This window comes from Gracilinanus agilis, chromosome 4 (assembly GCF_016433145.1).
Source record: "Gracilinanus agilis isolate LMUSP501 chromosome 4, AgileGrace, whole genome shotgun sequence".
Lineage (NCBI taxonomy): Eukaryota > Metazoa > Chordata > Mammalia > Didelphimorphia > Didelphidae > Gracilinanus > Gracilinanus agilis.
In genome coordinates, this window is record NC_058133.1 from 36,475,362 (window position 1) to 36,494,087 (window position 18,726).

At 40.3% G+C, this 18,726-nt stretch overlaps 1 protein-coding gene across 1 annotated transcript in view; it reads right to left on the reverse strand.

The window, feature by feature from the left end:
• Positions 1-6,503: 6,503 nt before the first annotated feature.
• EPHX4 (epoxide hydrolase 4) overlaps positions 6,504-18,726 on the reverse strand; it is a 30,358-nt gene continuing 18,135 nt past the window's right edge. The window contains exons 5-7 of the mRNA XM_044673541.1: positions 16,474-16,577; positions 8,533-8,681; positions 6,504-7,210 (exon numbers count right to left, since the gene is read on the reverse strand). Of these exons, the coding sequence (XP_044529476.1) occupies positions 6,979-7,210; positions 8,533-8,681; positions 16,474-16,577 (485 nt within the window). The 3' untranslated portion in view covers positions 6,504-6,978. The remainder of the gene's footprint in view (positions 7,211-8,532; positions 8,682-16,473; positions 16,578-18,726) is intronic.

Consider the following 18,726-nt stretch of genomic DNA (forward strand, 5'->3'; position numbering starts at 1 on the left):
CCCTGAACCTTAAACTTGTGTATGTCTACCCGCCTCATATGTGTTTCTTGTAGACAACATATGGTGGGATTTTGGTTTCTAATCCACTCTGCTATTTGCTTCCGTTTTATGAGCGAGTTCATCCCATTCACATTCAGAGTTATAATCATCAGTTGTGCATTTGCTGACATTTTCGAATCCTCCCCTCTTCCTACCCCCTTTTTCCTTATACTTTTTCCTTTTAAATCAGTGGTTTGCTATTGAGCCGCTATCCCTTATCCCCTCCCTTGATTAATTTCCCTTTCTACCCCCTCCCTTATTTTTCCCCCTCTTTTTGTTTTTAAAGGCCTTATGAATTCTCTCCCTCTTCTCCCCTCCCTTTTTTTGTCCTCCCCACTCCCCTGCTCCCCTTGGTTTATCCCTTCTAACTTTCTCAGAAGGGTTAGATAAGAGTTTTATGTCCCAATGGATAATATAGCTACTCTTCCCTCTCCGGTTGATTACACTAAGAGTAAGGTTTGATTATTACCTCTTAATGCTCTCTTCCTCTCCTTCTTATAATAGTATTTGTCCCCTCTCCCTCCCATGCCCTCTTTGTGTGTAATAGAATATCCAATTTTCTTATTCACTCAAGTTTCTCTTGGTGTCCCCTGCTATTCACCCCCTCTTTCCCATCCCCCATGTCTTTGCTGAATAATTTCTGTTAGTATGGAGTCCAGGTTTCTATTAATTTCTGGTTTTTCTGGAAGACCAATGATTCTCAAGTTGTCTCTTGTAGACCGGTTTTCTTGGTCTGTCACTCTCTCATTGAGATATTTCATGTTTCCTTCTATTTTTTCAGTCTTTTGACTTTGTTTTATTTGTTCTTGTTGTCTTGAGAGATCATTACCTTCTACTTGCTCAATTCTAGCCTTTAGGGATTGATTTTCGGCTATAATCTTTCAGTTTTCGGCTATGATCTTTTGATTTTCGGCTGTAATCTTCTGGTTTTTGGCTGTAATCTTCTGATTTTCGGCTATAATCTTCTGGTTTTCGGCCATAATCTTCTGGTTTTCGGCCATAATCTTCTGGTATTCCTTTTCAATCTGGTCATTTCTGGTGTTCGATTTGCTTATCAGTTCATTTGGTTTCTGAGCCTCACTTTCCAATTGCAAGATTTTACCTTTTAAACAGTTATTTTCTTGCCAGATCTCTTCCATTTTCCTCAAAATCTCAGTTTTGAACTCTTCCATAGGTTGTGAGGAGTTTTCCTTATTTGAGGAGGGTCCGGATGCTTGTTTGTTCTCCTCCTCTGTTTGCTCGGTTGTCTGGATTTTCTCTGTGTAAAAGTTGTCGAGTGTCAAAGATTTCTTTTTCTTGTTGTTAATCTTTCTCTTCTGAACTTCCTGAGACTGGGTAGCCATCATTAGCCCAGCAGCTTCTCAGGTTTATCCTTGCGCTCAGGGTCTGTCCGCGGTCAAGCCCCCTGGTGGACCCCCTTGCTTGATCGTCTGCCGGAGGTTTCTTTACAAGTCTCAGGGCGCTGCTTCCACAGTCGTATACCCATCTGCACTGGTTCCCCACTCAGGGTTTCAGAGCTTTAGCTTGTGGCTGTGTCTGGCTCCACCCACGCGTCCGCCTGTGTCTTCGCTCTAAGCCTGCACTCTGCGCCTGTGTCCATGCTCTGCGCTCTGTGTCCGCTCTCGGCGCCCTGCTCCCGAACTCAAATTTTGTGTGCGTTCGTTAGCTTTTTGGGTTCCTAAATCTTGCTGCTCTCAGGAACAGGTCCCGGAGCTGCCAATGACTCGATGGGTGCCCCAAACTTGCTCTATTTCTTTTTAGCTGGCTTCGGCGCTATAGGTGTTGTGTGTGGAGGGGGTGGGGGTGGGGTGGTTGCTCAGCCCGGGATTTAGTGAGAGCTGTTTCACCCCTTTATAGCATGGAAATGCCTCGATTCCACGTACCTTCCACGCTGTGCCCTGTTGTGGGGTTCCTCCGTTCGTCTGGACTTGTTTTTATGTCCCCTTGAGGAGTTTTATGTGTTTTGGTCAGGAGAGGTTAAGAGCTGCTTCTTTCTCTGCCGCCATCTTAACCCGGAACCCTCCAATCCCTTTGATTTTATACAAAGAGTGTCTAGAGAATCATTGTACCCACTAGTAGGGCAAAGGCTGAAGAAGGAAAGGAGTAACTTTTCTTTATTTCTTGAGGGCAAACCCAGGCATCCATCCTGGGCAGGAAGTGGCCAGCCGTCACTTCCTGTAAGGTTTCAGTTTTCACCAGCAGCGAGGGGCCTCTTGACTCCTCCATCAAGGGAGCTTAGAAATAACAGCAGGAGGCTGAAGAAACCCTTGAGCCAGACCCATACCATCTCTGGCTGACTCAGTTCTTCTCATATCATAGAGATAGCTTCCCTGCCTGAAGGATCCAGCTTATTTCTCCCAGTACCCTCAAGTACCTAGCCTCTGTGATTAGCCTAATTAATTAGCAGCCCTTCTTATATTCTCCATTCATTCCTTAACTTCCTATATACTTCCATTTTATTCTATAACAGGAGACATGGCCAGAAGCAAAGGCAGTTTTGTTGGTCCCCTACACATCATACAGCCTCAGGTAGAGAGATGAAATCTGACCCCAAGTCTTTCTGACTCCAAGACGAGTACATTCTCCTTCACAGCTGCCTCTCCCAATGACAATAATAGAATGAAAATTGCTTTTCTCTAAGATGGAATTGACAATAGCTCTGCTGATCTTGACCTGCTTGGGTTGCTGATAAATCTAAATCCTTAAAAAATATTGAAGGTAAAAACTGAGATATTGAACTTTTACAGTTAGAAGTACAACTAGGGATGGGGTGAGCTAGAGTCAGTTTAATATATTTTTAGGGTGAGCATTTATACCAGCTAAAAATCAGACTTGGTATATTGTGTTGATTGTCTCAACTTAACAAACTGATGGAGAAAATGTTAATAACACAAATTAACCTTAAAAGTGTTTTTGGAGAGCTGGTTGTGAAACATTTATCAGCACCCCTAAGTGGAACCAAGAAAAAAAGTGTTTTTGGAGAGCTGGTTGTGAAACATTTATCAGCACCCCTAAGTGGAACCAAGAAAAAAAGTTCTGTACTCTATATTTTAGGCACAAACTTGCCAGAAACAATTTTATTAATTAAATAATTTTAAGTGTTTTGGGGTTACAGACAGACAAAAAGATACAAAAACAGACCGTTTCCTTATACCTCTGAAAATCTCTCTAGCACAAGCCATTTTGGAATTACATTTTATAATATTCTCAAATAACAAACAAAATTCCATGATAAAGTTTAAGCAAGGGTTCTGAATTCAGGTAACACAGTCTTAGAACAATACTAACTTAAAATATCAGCACATCCTAGAGAATAATTTTTTTTAAAAACCATTCAATCCTTCTACAATCAAGGCCTCTAAGGATTCTGCTTCCCTCCTGAATGTGAGACTTTTTAAGTAGTCAGGTAAGGTAAACTTCTCTCTGCCATTACTCTAATCAATTGAAGGAACAGTTCCTCCTTGGGTTGAGTGATAGATTAAAAACTTATTAGGCCTTCAATAGGGGTTGCAAGGTGGCAATCTCTATTAAGAGCACTGACCTGAAGTCAGGAAGACGAGTTCAGATTCTATCTCAGATATTTATTAGCTGTGTGACTCTAGCCAACTCACTTGATTTTGTTTGCCTCAGTTTCTTCATCTGTAAAATTAGCTGGAGAAGAAATGGCAGACTACTCCAGTATTATTGCCAAGAAAATCCCAAATAGGCTCACAAAGGATTGGACACAACCGAAAAAGGCCTTCAATAAGAAAATTTCCACAAAGAATATTGTTTTCTCAGATTATTGATTTCTCATTCCTATGGGAGCAAAGACTAAACTACTTCCTCATTATTTTGTCCTATGTAACCTATAGAGGAAAATGCAAGAGGGAGGCATTCTAAGTATCCTTCCACACAACCATTTAGTCTATATCTCTGTCCATTCACGTAATTTTCCAAATGATGACGTTTGAAACTGTGAGAATCAGATTATATCCATGTCATTGGACACAGCTAGCCAAGGGATCATTGCTTTCGTTTTGCAATCCATATAAATGCAGTCATTTAAACCAGTCATAAAGACTCTGAAGATAGCCCAAAGCACAAACTCCTTTATGGAAAGGGTCGGTATTATATGGATTCTGGATCTATTGAGAGCATAGGAGATAATTTTATTGAAAAAGTTTGTTGAATGCAAGTGGAATGCCCATACTTTGTTTATACCTTTGGTTGCAGTTTTCTATAGAAGATTTAGAGGGTGTATTACCAAATGGGCTGTGAGCCAGAGTTTTCACATACTTCATAGCATGAGTAGAGTACAATATCATATTTAAAACACCAGTCTCGCAATCAGGAGGCCTGGCATGAAGGGCTGGTCCTCGACTCAAAGTAACCCTAAACAAATCAGATGTCAGTTTCCTCATTTGCAAAATGTGGAAAATAATAGGATTATAGATTAAGAGCTAAAAGCATGAGCTCCTCATTTTACAGAAGAATTTTAAAGATTTTTAAAGATCAAGAGCTAAAACTATGATCTCTTAATTTTAAAGAAGAAACTGAAACATAGAACAAATAAGGGAACCCCCATGGTTGTACAGCAAGGATGGATTGAAGGCAGAATTTGAACCCATTACTTCTGGATTTTTAGATCCACTACACACCACTGTCTCCCAGCTTCACAACAATGTAGTTGTGAGCAAAATATTTTTTAAATTTTAGATCTTTTTAGTGCTCTAATAGCACACCCAATCTGGAATCAGGAAGATCTGAGTTTGAATGTGACCTCAGATACTTACTAGCCATATTTTGCCAATTTTTTTTACCAATTTTACCAATATTTGTTCATTAAAATAATGGCTTCTCTCCATTTTTATAGACTGAGCACATTGTCAAACCCTTGATTACAAAATATAGCTTTTTAGGTTTACTGGATTGTTACTAAGGCATTAATAAAAAACAGATGTAGTAGCATGGGTACCAGAGCATCTTAAGCAGAGAAAAGAAATTTGATGTGCATTGCTAGAATACTCATGAGAACATGTTGAGTAATTTGCATTGTCTTCCTCCCAGAAGAATTAGCACTGTGACATAATGAATCTTAATTAAGTAGATTTAGATTCCTTTAGCCATGCAAAACTCATGGTAAGTGTGTTGGGGATGGAGCCTGAAAGACCTGAATTCAAATCCTGCCTCAGACACTTACTGGCTGTATGGCCCTAGGGACTGTCACTCAAGCTCTTTCAGCCTCAAGTTTCCTTGTCTATAAAATGGGAATTTAATTGTACCTACCTCTCAGACTAGTGAGGTTCAGTTGTTCAGTCATGTCCAACCCCGCCTCACCCCATTTTGAGTTTTCTTGGCAGAGATACTAGGGTGATTTGCCATTTCCTTCTCCAGTTCATTTGACAGATGGGGAAACTGAGGTAAACAGGATCATACAGGGAGTGTCTGAAGTCATATTTGAACTCAGTAAGATGGTGCTAGTTGGTCATCTATCAGCTCTAGACTTGTAAGGATCACAACCTGTATAAAATACATTGCTAAAACCGTAAAACTCTATATAAATGAGAGCTATTATTATTACTAAGCATTATTCAATATTCTAGCTGTGCTTTGGCTTGCCATGATATTCCATGGCCATTGACCCCTTGTTTCTGGTCCTCCATTCTGCCAAAGGAGAACCATTCAGAATCCAAGCAACCTTCACTGTGTTGTACAGAGTGCATCTGGGGCTTTAGACGTAGATATTCTGAGCTTCCTGAGAGCAGAGGCTTACACTTCTGTTTCCCCACAGAATCTAGCACAAAGCTAGACACTCATCACTCAATAAAATATTTGTTGCATTGAACACCCATTTATGCAAGAGGAGTTGGGAGTCTTTTAAATGTTCTAATGTGGCTAATTGAATGGATAAATTAGGATGAGTAACTTATCTGTGTGCTTCTCCCTCTTCCCCACCCTTGTTTTTTTTTTTTTCAATTTTAGATGTTTTAAGATGACTATGGTATAGAAAAAGAAATATGTTATTCTAGAAATATAGTAAATTTCACTTCCGTTAATAACCACGAGAGTATTAAGCCTCATTAAATAGCATTCACTTATAAGTAAATTCTGAATAGAAATCTCCATTTTTCTGCTAGTCATTGGGACTTGTGAAATAAATCTTCACAAATCACTGACTGATAGCAAGGAATTCACAGTAGAAAGGGCTATTCATAACTCTCTCTCTTTTTTTTTTTAAACCCTTAACTTCTGTGTATTGGCTCCTAGGTGGAAGAGTGGTAAGGGTGGGCAATGGGGGTCAAGTGACTTGCCCAGGGTCACACAGCTGGGAAGTGTCTGAGGCCGGATTTTAACCCAGGACCTCCCGTCTCTAGGCCCGACTCTCAATCCACTGAGCTATCATAACTCTCTTAAAGAACACAAATGCCTCTAAACATAACTGTCTTCGGATTAACGTGCTATCATGCCATGAGAGCCAAAGATTTGATAATAGACTTTTTAATGGTTAAAAAAACAGTCAAAACAAAACAAAACTTTCCAACCATAAAAATGAAAACTGATATCATCATGTAACTGTCTTTTCATATGGCACACTTGTATCTTCTCATTTGAAACTTGTAAAAGGCACCACATGTTAACATAATGAAGAAAGTTTTAAAAAAATCCATTTCCCACGATTTCTTTTTTTTTTTTTATATCAGTCGATATATTTTAAGGCAGTTATTTTATGTGCAAAACAGAAGAACAGGAAAGAAAACCCCACATTAACATTATACACAATCTTCTTTTTTTCAACACAGTGAAACAACTATGTATCAGCATAGTCACGATACAGTACAATGAAAACAGTGTTTCGCTTAACAAAGCCTAAACAGAATGCTGAAGAAGACATCCCCTTTCACATCATTTTTTGGCTGCTAAAGGCTTTCTGGTCCTTAACATCACTTGTCCTTAAAATTACTCATTTTTCCTCATTTCTTCTTTGAGGAATGTCCATATTAATTTATTCACTATGTCGGGTTGATCTTGCTGAAGCCAGTGGCTGGCTTCGGACAAAATTGTTAGCCTAAAATGGCTCTTCACATAAATCCTTGTGACTTCGGCCATCTCCACATCCATAAATGCATCTCTTTCTCCCCATAAGAGTAACGTTGGAGTGGTCACTTGATGATACTTTAGTGGCAGGCAGCTGTGAAGAAAAGAGTCAGGGGCTTACAATCCATTCTCAAAATGAATATACCATCTTTTCTAATGCGGCAGCATCAGTTCTCCCAGGAAACCAATCTATAAGATTCTTTCTTTAAGAAAGGCTCCTGAAAATAATAAGAGCTTACATTTGTGTGAGGGCAGCTGGGTGGTGCAGGGGATAGAGCATCCGGTCTGGAGTCAGAGACAACTTCTTGAGTTCAAATCTGGCCTCAGACACTTACTAGCTTGAGTGACTCTGGGCAAGTCACTTAATTCTGCTTGCCTCAGTTTCCTCATCTATATGATGAAGTGGAGAAGGTAATGGCAAATCACTCTGGTATGTTTGCCAAGAGATTGCCAAATGGAGTTACAGAAAGTGGGACACGACTAAAATGACCGAATAACAGCAAAACATTTGTGTAGGGCTTTAAGGATTATAAAGTACTTTGCATGTATTATATACCACTTGATTCTTTAAATAGCCCAGTGTAATAGGTGCCATTATTAGCTCCATTTTACAGATGAGGAAACTGATGCTGAGAGATATTAAGGGACTAGATTCACATAGCCAGTGTCTGAGATAGGATTCAAATTTGGGTCTTCCTGACTCTTAGTGGTTGCTTAATTTACATTTGATTCCAGTTAGATAATCCATTAAGAAGATTCACTTGTTTTTAAAGATACATAAGAATTCCAGAATGTTGGGATGAAAGGGAGCTTCGAACTGTTTCCTCATAATTGCATTTTGTTTTTAATGCTTGTAAATAATTTCTGAGATTTAAAAAATATCAACATCCAAACTCAGAAAATTTTGCATGCATTTAACAAGGTTTAATATCCTTCCTGAAACGTTATACTACTAATAATATCATTCATTCAAATAAACGCCTATCTCATACCAGGTTAATCGATGGACTATTTCACACCCAAGCTATGTAACGAAGGAGTAGAATGATGACCTCATGGTAATAGTAATGATCTTTCCTCCATAAATTAGGATCTAATTCATTCCTTTTACATGACAGAAAACATACAGGTTTATGTTACTTCCCTGAACTGTTAGCAGCAAATAACACAAACTGGAGTCTCCCCCCACCCCCAAGACCAATATGCGGTAAATTCCTGTTCTCTTAGACAAAAATAAATAAGACAATTGAGGTTCATAAGCATAAAGTTTCCATTATTCTTGGGAAAGACACATAGACAGAACTGGACTTCCACAAAGACTAGAAAACCATGGCGTTCTTCTCTCCTGTCTTGGAGATGAGGCCTTGGATCTCCAGAACTGGACCGGAATGTTCTGCCTGGCTGAAAGACACTTACCTGAAGATATTCCGGTAATGGTTAATTGGACCTGTCAGTGCTCCAGGTTGAGAAAATACATAAATATAAGCTTCAAGGTCTTCTGTGGTTAATCGGCACCCTTTCTTTCCAATGCCAGTACTCTGGCTTGTAAATAAGTGTTTCAGAGCCTAGGGGAAAGAAAAGGCAAATCCTAGATATGTAAACTCACATTTAAAGGTCTACACCGCTTAGTTTAGACAACAGACTCATAAATCCAGTCATTGCCTTCTGATGGAAGGATGAAGGTGACAACTACGCAGCATGTACCCCCTACTCCAATCAGGTCGGGCTTCCCCAAATCATCACATACCCCACACTTATTGCCATCTTTGTTTGTGCAACTGTTCTTATCTGTGCATTCCAGTTCTAGGAGGCTTGCCACCCTGTAACTTGCCCTGATTCAATTAGATTCAACCAATATTTATTAAGTAGCTAGTACTTGGAACGGCAGTCTTGCTGGATGCTGAGGATACAAAGGACAGAAGGAAATGGTCCCTACTCAGGGCAGTGAGATGGCTCGTTAGTTAGATCACCAGGCCTGGAAATGGAAAGTGCTGGGTTTAAATCTGGCCTCAGATACTTCCTAGTAGTGTGACCCTGGGCAAGTCACTTAACCCCAATTACCTAGCCCTTACCACTCTTCAATCTTGGAGCAGATATTTAGTATCCATCCCAAAACAGAAGGTAAGGATTAAAAGAAGAAAAAGAAATGGTCCCTGCTCTCAAGGAGTTTACATACTATTAGGGAGATAAAATATCTAAACAGAACAATAGAATATAAGATACAATATGAAAGGGGCAAAAGAGAGGGACAACAAGCTCTAGGAATAATCAGGAGGGAAAAAAGCACTAATAACTGAGGGAGTCAGGGAAGGTAGCACCTGCTTTCGACCTTGAAAAAAGAATGAGGAATCGAAAGAATAGAGATTCATTTGTTCAGTTGATATTTATTAGGAACCTTCTCTGTGACAGGACTTGTGAAAAATGGAGGGAGTGCATTCCAAGATCAATATACGGCAGCAGATGATGGAATATTCAGTTTAGGCAATGTCTAGTAGTTTCGTTTGTATGAAACAAAGAGTAAATAGAGGAGTAGAATGTGAAATAAGGCTGAAAATGGAGTTGTTGTTCAGTCATGTCTAACTCTCTGTAACTCCATTTGTAGAATAGGAATTTGGGAAATGCCATTTAAAAGTGTATATATATTTTCTATGGACACATGGGAACTATTAAACTACATTTCTCGTGGTCCAACGGGTTTCCGTTTCCGGTTCTTTGGGCGTGGGGATGCCTGCGCAGAAGGACATTTACCTTCACCACGCAGAAGGACAGTTTAAATAGGGGGAAGTGACTTTGAACTTCCTCTTTAGCTCTTTAGCTACCTGAGCGCGTGGAGGTAACAATAATGGCTGGGGCAGCAGTTTTTAATTCTTACCAGCACGTGGTCTAATGATTTTTATCTCTATCAGCATGGCTTTTATTAAAATACTATTCTCCCTTTTGATCTCGGTCCTCATCATTTTTAATCATAACACATTTAGGGTTTGCTTGGCAAAGATACTGGAGTGGTTTATCATTTTATTTTCTAACTTATTTTACAGGTGAGGAAACTGAGGCAAACAGGGTTTAAAGACTTGCCCAGGGGCACACAACTAGTAATAGTCTGAGGCTGGGTTTGAACTGAGATCTTCCTGACTCCAGGTCTGGCAATCTATCCACTGTACCACCTGGGTTGTAACTAAATTGCGTAAGACCTTTAAATGTGAGTCTACAAGATCTGAATTTTATATTTAGAAGCAATAAATAAGGGGCCACTCAAGATTTTTGAGGGGAAGAATGGCATGGCCCAGGCTTTACTTTGGGATGATTATTTTGGCAGCTGCGTGGAGGATAGTTTTAAGAGAAGAGAGACTGAAAGTAGGGAGACCAATTAGAAGGTTAGTAGGATCATTCAGATGAGAAGTAATGAGGCTTGAATTATTGTGACAGACAGAGAAAGGGATAAATGTAAGAGATGCCATGGGAATAGAATTAACAAAACTTGTCAAGGGATAGGGAGAAAGAGGAACGAAGGGTGAAGTTAAGGATGCTTGAGGTTTCAAACTTGGATGCCTGGCAAGTATAGGACGAAGAGGCAGGTCAACCAGGTGGGGATTTTCAGCTGGTGGTACTGGCCTGGGGTTCAGGAGAGAGAGTGGGACCAGATATACAGATTTGGGAATAGTCTACCTGGTAGAGGTAAAAACTAAACATGTAGGAGGAGATGAGATTAATAAGGGAGGGATAACGGGAGGAGAAGAGAAGGAGCCTGAGACAAAACCCTGGGGATCACCTATGCATAGGGAAGGCTTGAATAAATGAATAAAGGCGATTAAAAATAGAAGAAATATAGTGAAAATAAAGGTGTCTATAATTTGTTGTGAGGAGCAAATGAGATACCATAAAGAAAGTACTTTGCAAATTGTAAAGCAGGCTATAAATGCTAGTTCTCATCATTGTTAAAAGGAACATTCAGACAGGTTAAAGGAGAGTCATGGCAGAGCAGAGGGCCAACTACGTGGCACCATAGTAGTGCCCAGTGCGCTGGGCCTGGAGTTATGAAGATTCATCTTGGTAAGATCGAATCTGTGATCCTGCTCTTCCATGGTGTTGTTCAGTTATTTTAGCCATGCCTGACTCTTCAGGACCTCAATTGGGCTTTTCTTGGCAAAGATACTGGAGTGGTTTGTCCTTTCCTTCTCCAGCTCACTTTACAGATGAAGAAACTGAGGCCAATGGGGTTAAGTGACTTGCCCAGGATCATTCAGATAGGGAGTGACTGAGGCCAGATTTGATCTCACAAAGATGGGTATTCCTGATTCTAGGCCCTGCACTCTATCTCCTGTTCCCTTCTGATAGGCAGCCAAGGAGGTAACTGGTCCTTTTTCCTTCTCTGTGGTGAGCTAGGAAGATGAGCTGCTGGGGAAATCCTGTGAGTGGGAGGGGGACCTCCATCTAGCCCACGGGAAGGCACAGAGAGCACAGGGCACTGCTCTTGTTAGAGAGACAGCATCGTTGCTTTTGTTCTTTCCAGCTTTAGGGAAAAGAAACATCTTCTCGGCTGTGACCTTGTGAGCTATAAGAGGACAAGAGAGAAGAGCTGCTGCTAGAGACCCAGAGGGTGGAGTCCATCCTAGATTTTGTAGACAGCTGAGCCCCACGAGGAATGAAGTCCCAACTGACCTTCTTGACTCCAGCTTAGCAGTGGCTGCAAATCAACATTTATTAGGCTCTTACAATGTGCCAGACACTCTACTAAGTGCTAGAGATGCAAAAAAAAAAAAAAAAAAAAAAAAAAAAAAAAAAAAAAAGAAAAGAAAAGAAAAGAAAAAGAAAAAAGTGACCTAGACTTTTAAAAAAATACCTTGGCAGCTGAGGAGAGGGAAGAAACTGGAGGCATAGAGATCACTTAGAAGGTGGCTGTAGTAGTCTAGGTGAGAGGGATTGAGGGATTGTGGCTGTGAGTTTAGAAAGGAAGGCACACAAAGATAGAACAGAAACTGTGATGGTAGCCAAGACAGAGACGTGGCAAAAGATTAGACAGATGGAGTTGAGGGAGGAGAAGAAGTGGAAGATGACACAGAGTTGATGAGCCTGGATGACTAAGGGATGGTGGTACCCATTGACAGTGATAGGGATGTTCAGAACAAAGAGAGGAAGATTTTTTTAGTTAAGTTTAATTAATTAATTAATTCTTTTAGAATCTTTTTCCATGTCCATGATTCGTGTTCTGTCCCTCCCCTCCTCTCGCCCCACTCCCATAGCCAACAAGCAATTCCACTGGGTTTTTCATGTTTCATTGATCCAGACCTATTTCCATATTATTGATATTTGTACTAGGGTGATTGTCTACATCCCCAGTCATATCCCATTGACCCATGTGATCAAGCAGTTGTTTTTCTTCTGTGTTTCCACTCTCACAGTTCTTTCTCTGGGTACGGATAGGATTCTTTCTCATAAGTTGAGAGGGGAAGATTTTGAGGGGAAGATGACAAATTCTTGCTCTGGGTTTCTTAAGTTTGCGATACCTGTGGGAGATTCAGTCCGAAATACTCAAGAGGCAATTAGTGATGCATAACTGTAGCTTAGCAAAGACATTAGCGCTGGATGTAGAGATGTGGAAATCATCTTCCTAGAGATTAGATTTGAATCCATTGGTGCTGATGAGACTGTCAAGAGAGCTATTATAGAGGGGGTACAGAAGAGGGCCTAGCACAGGGCCTTAAAGGACTTCAATAATGGGCATGACATAAAGAATAAAAAAAACTCGGTGGCAGCTAGGTGGCCCAAAGGATAGAGAACCAGGCCTAGAGGTGGGAGATCTTGGGTTCAAATTTGACTTCAGACACTTCCAAACTGTGTGACTCTGAGCAAGTCACTGAACCCCCATTGCCCATCCCTTACGACTCTTCTGCATTGGAACCAATACTTAGTATTAATTCTAAGACAGATGGCAAGGGTTAAAAAGAAAAAAAAAAAGAATAAGCCAACTCACTGAGGAAGAAAGGAGAATGTTCTGGGGCTGAAAGGAAACAAACCAGGATATAGGCTAGGTAATAAATTTGGCTAGCATAAACTAAAGAGGATGCATTACTTAGAGAAGGTGGTTGAGAGGGAATCTGAAAGAGGAGAGGCAATGGGGATTGAGGAGAATTCTTACTCTCTTGTCATGCCAAGTGAGTCGGATGGCATGAGAGAAAGAGTAGCTGGCACCAGAAATGGCCCCGAGGGAAGAAAGAGAAGTAAGAAAGGAAGAGATTTTGTATGAAAGGTGTTCCATTTTGTCTGATAATATGTATATAATTCAGATTGAATTGCTTCCAGCTCCAGAAGGGAAGGAGGAAAGGAGGAAGGGAGACAATCTGGATCCTATAACTTTGGAAAATATGTGGAAATTTGTTATTACATGTAATTGATAAAACAAATCAATAAAAAATTGAAAGGAGGTTCATTCATTATGGAACAGGCATTTCAAAGAGCATGATGGGAAAAGGTGGGCAGATCACTAGTGGGCTATTGGGGGGACAGATGTGAGGTAGATGGATGTAAAGGCATAACAACTGAGTTTGTACAACAGTGGGCAGGGGTTCAGAATCACTAAGGGATTCTGAGAAGTGAGTCACTAAGAAGTGAGTCCAGGCAGAGTATTAGTGGTTGGAGAGAGAGCCTTTGAGGGAGGCATGAGATCAGGCTATGCAAGTCCATCTTTAAATTTCAGCTTCAGGGCAGGTGGTGATGGTTTGCCTTTGGAGGTCCTACCAGACCTGCCTGATAGCACATAGGAAAAGGGGGAGATATGGCAGGATGATCAGGAAGCCAGGGTTCCTTGCTTGCTCTGCAGAAGAACTTAAAGAGCTAAGAGGTAGAATAAATCTTGTGCTCAGAAGATGTCAGGGTCCTGAGGTACAGTCCCCCTGAGGCCAGAGGTGGGTGGTGAACTCTTTACTATTATTATTATTATTTAGTATTAGAGAGGGGGATAACTGGAAACCACTGGGCACTTGGGCAACAGGAATCTTGTGTTCCATAATAGGTAACCCAGCATTGTAGAGAGAGGCCCAATTGGAAATGGGTGGGCATAGAGGTATTCTTGTTTCTCCAAAGGAAGCTGGTGGGCATGCTGCATGGGTGGCAGGGGTCTTCTGATTGTCAGAGAATGGCTTAGCCTAGAGAAGTCAGTTAAGAGGGAATAACAGCAACTGCATTGGCCATGCAGCATTTAGAAGTGAACTTGGTAGGACAAATTCTATGTAGAAAATGCTTTAAAGTCAAACCTAGTCTTCTCAGGGACAGAGGTGATTTAGGGGATGGTGTGTCACAGGGGGTTGTAGGCAACTGTTTGTACTTCTGTTCTTGTTGTATTGTATTATTATCCTGTAATGCAAAGTTTAAATCCTTTTGAGAGTAATTTTAGGATAAGAAACTTGCTACCTCCCTAAATCCAGAAAGTGAACTGTTTGGAGAAGGTCTCATGAAGATGCCTGCAGAAACCACACACTGCACCAGAAGATCCAGAGTGAACTTTGGGATGTGCTTGAATTGAAATTGAACTATGGGGTGTTGAATACATTTGTTTTGAATGTACACTCTTATGCCAAAGGGGACTGCCCCCAAATTGGTTTTTGTCAATGCACCTAACATCGATTTTGCTCTTTTTCTCTTTTATTTCCCTTTATTCCCAAATTATTGTAATTTCCCTTTAGAAACTGCAATATTGTATATACCTTTAGTTAAAAATCTTTAGAGTTTTAAGTTGTCTATGTTTAAAATGATCCCTTGGGGAGACTGGTCTCCCAAAGGACCACAGGGGGAAATATGTAATTAGAAATATTGTACCCTAAAGACTTCATCTCCCAGAATCCTTTTCCCTTTGTCCATGTAGTGTCCTTACATATCGTACATAAAAGTTTGCTGTAACCTCGCCTTTTTTACTCTTCTTCCGGCGCTCTTCTCCTAGCTCTCTTCCTGCTTTTGGTGGTCCGGGCAACTCTCTCTTTGCTAATGCTATCATTTTCTTTTTTTCTTCAAGTTATTAATCAATAAATTCTTATAAGAATATAATACTGGAAGTATTTGAATATTAATTTTTAATCTTATATTTCCTTCTCAGTAAATATCTCTTTGTAAAAGCTAATTAATGTTAATTGGTTAAATGGTGCCTAATTAATTAATTCTGGGGCACTAATCTCTGCTGGGTATAGATAATAAGAGTTAGCTAGGTGGAACTATGGACAGAGCTCTGGCTCTGGAGCCAGGAAATTCAAATACAGCCTCTGACTTATTAGCTGCATGGTCCCAGGCAAATCACTTTAATCTGTTTCCCTCAATTTCCTCAACAGATAATAATAATTAAGCTTACCTCCCATGGTTGTTGTGTGGATCAAATGAAATAATATTTGTAAAGCACCTAGCATAGTATGTGGCTCATAGAAGCTACTTTAAGTACTAGATATGATGATGATGATGATGTATAAAGGAGATATTAACTGTAACTAGACACACAACACGGTGGGGTCTCAAGAAGATATCTTTAGAGAAGGATGTTCTCAACTTTTCAGGGGTACCCCTAGCACCCTAAAGGAGATGTAGTCTTGCTTTGGGAACTTGATTTCCCAGTTGGAGCAGAATTGAGATATGGATACTCAGAGCCTACAAGGCTATAGGATGAAAGCTCGAAGGGACATCAGGGTCTAAAAAGTCGTTTTAAAGGAGAACAGATTCTTGAACATGTTTATAAGTAGGGAAAGAGGTAGTAAACAGGGACTGATTAAAAATCAAAGAGGAGAGAAAGAAGGAATGATGGGATACGATCTTGAAAAAGCAATTATACTGTCCAGGGTACTGGCCGATTCTATTCAACTTAACTCTTTATTGTACAGTGTTTTATATTGTTCTTAAATTGTTTTAAGCCTAATTTTTTCATGTGTGTAAGGCTCAAATGGTGGCATCATTTCAGTGTGCCATGCATAGGCACATTGGTGATCATCCTTCTGGATTCCTTTGTCCTTAAGGCCCTCTCTTTCTCTGTCTCTCCATTTAACATCTCCTGCCCTCCCTGCCATTACTTCTAACACAACCTGTGTCAAATGCTTGGCTTTTTATGGGGAAAGCTCCAGTGCCAGTGCATGCCAAGTGTCTAGACTAATGACAGGTTTTTAAGGGCCTTCTGCATGATGCAGATAATCAGAAATGTACTCAGTGGAACACTACAGAATGAGGGTCATTGCTTAAAAAAAGAAGAAAATAGAAATTTTGAAAATAAGCAAAGCAATTAGAAAGGGAAAACCAAGTTCTTTGCTCATCTGTTGATTTTTCTTAAAGGGCTAAATTCTATTAAAATCTTTCTGAGGAACATTAATAATTGCATTTGCATAAGCTCACCTTGAAGTCATTTATGGTGAACATGAATTCTGGGAACCAGGGCATTTGAAAGAAGAAGTAGTAACCAGATTTGATCACCTGGGAAGGGTGCCAGAGGATGTATTCTGAAACAAAAATGCCCAGGAATTAAAAGCAAAAAGTAATGATTTCTGGAAAAAATTATTGGTCAGAAAAATAACTTGAGTTAAGATTATAAGAAGGTTAATCAATAAATTATCATTTAGTAACCACGATGGGCCAGGAACTGAGTTAGGTTCAGGAATATGTGTACATTTAGGAAATGCTAATATATAAGAAATGATCTTTTTAAAAAAAATAACAAACATTTATTGGTATCACTTATGGCAGAAAAAAAGTTCTACACCAAAATGCACATTTCCAAGGTGAACACATTTCCCAGCCCAGGTTTCTTTCCTCCTCCCCCCACTTTAAGCCAATTTTAGTCCCTTATGCCCCCTCCCACTGCCAGTCTCTGCCCCAGCTCCATGAGTAACTGCCAACAAAAGCAGAAAACAGCCACTTGGGTTCCACTCCATAGCGAAGATTCCAATCACATTCAAGACTGAGTCCTCTCCATTTTCTCCTAACAAAAAAATACCCCAGTCCAGTATACCCAAGCAGGTAGAAATACAAAAAGTATTTACACTAGACACTAGAACTAGAGGGGATTTGAATATGAAGTAGGTCCTTCTTGGGCAGCTAGGTGGCCCAGTGGATAGAGCGCTGGATCTGGAGCCAGAAAGACTCTTCTTTCTGTTTTCAAATCTGACCTCAGACACTAGTTGTGAGACTCATGGCAAGTCACTTAACCCTTTTGGCCTCAGTTTCCCCATCTGTAAAGTGAGCCAGAGAAGAAAATGGCAAACTACTCCAGTATCTTGGCCAAGAAAATCCTCCATGGGGTCACAAAGAGTCAGATATTACTGAGAAACAACTGAATGTGGTCCACTTTAGACCATATCCTGAAGAGGTTTAAAAAATAATAATGACTAAAAATTATAAGAGCATTTTTTTATACAGCACTTTAAGGTTTTGCAAAGCACTTTACATACGTTATCTGAATCCAATGAGGTTAAGACTCCATTTTACAGTTGAGGATACTAAGGCTCAAAGACATCGTAGGACTTGACCAAGGAAACAAAGCTGGCAAGTATCTGAGGCAAAATATGAACTCGGGTCTTCCAGGCTCCACAGCCAATACTCTAATCACCAAATGACTTAGCTGTCATCTAGTTTTTGTTAATGAATTATCAAGACGGTCCTGTTACATGGTGATTTTATCTCAGAAATTTCACCTTAAGTCATGCTTTAGATCCCATTCTGCCACCCACCTGGCCATTTTTTTGCCCACTCCCCTCCCGTGGACATATTCCCTTTACCCTCACACCCCAGCTCTCCAACTCTGAGAACAGTAATCAAGTCACCACTATCATTGCTTCTAGAAAAGGCTTATCAATGGACTACCCTCTGGTGATAGTCACCATTCATGTGAATTCTCTCTCTTTTTTTTTTTAAACCCATAACTTCTTGTATATTGGTTCATAGGTGGAAGAGTGGTAAGGGTGGGCAATGGGGGTCAAGTGACTTGCCCAGGGTCACACAGCTGGGAAGTGGCTGAGGCCGGATTTGAACCTAGGACCTCCTGTCTCTAGGCCTGGCTCTCAATCCACTGAGCTACCCAGCTGTCCCCTCATGTGAATTCTTAAGCTAAGACACCCTTCCCTGGACTCTGATAGTCTCCCTATATTAGGGAGACTTTATTATTTATTTTATTTAGATTTATTTATTTAGAGATTATTTATTATTATATATAAGCTCCTTGAGGGCAGGGTTGCTCTGTATTTGTTTTCCTGGGCTTAGAACAGTTATCAGCCCTCAAGAAGTCCTAATGAACGTTCTTATTTGATTCATTAAGATGACCCCATTGTCTAGATCACAGAACAATAAAGGGGTCCTGTTGTAAGAGTCTTGGTGATACATTTTCACATTTCTTTTTAATAGGAGTATGCTAGATGTCAAAAGAATTCACAAAATTCACAAAAACCTCTGAGGGAATCAGGAATACCCATTATGGAGACCGGATATTGCAGGGGGGAAGGAGGACGGATCAGATATTGCCCTCTTTCTTGTTAGTCTATACAGAATCTTCCCTGAAATACATGCAGTCTGAGCCTGAGGGAAGCAGACTTCTGTCTCTTAAGCTCAAGGTGACTGAAGATGGTCTCCAGGGACATCCAGGGGAAGATAATTACT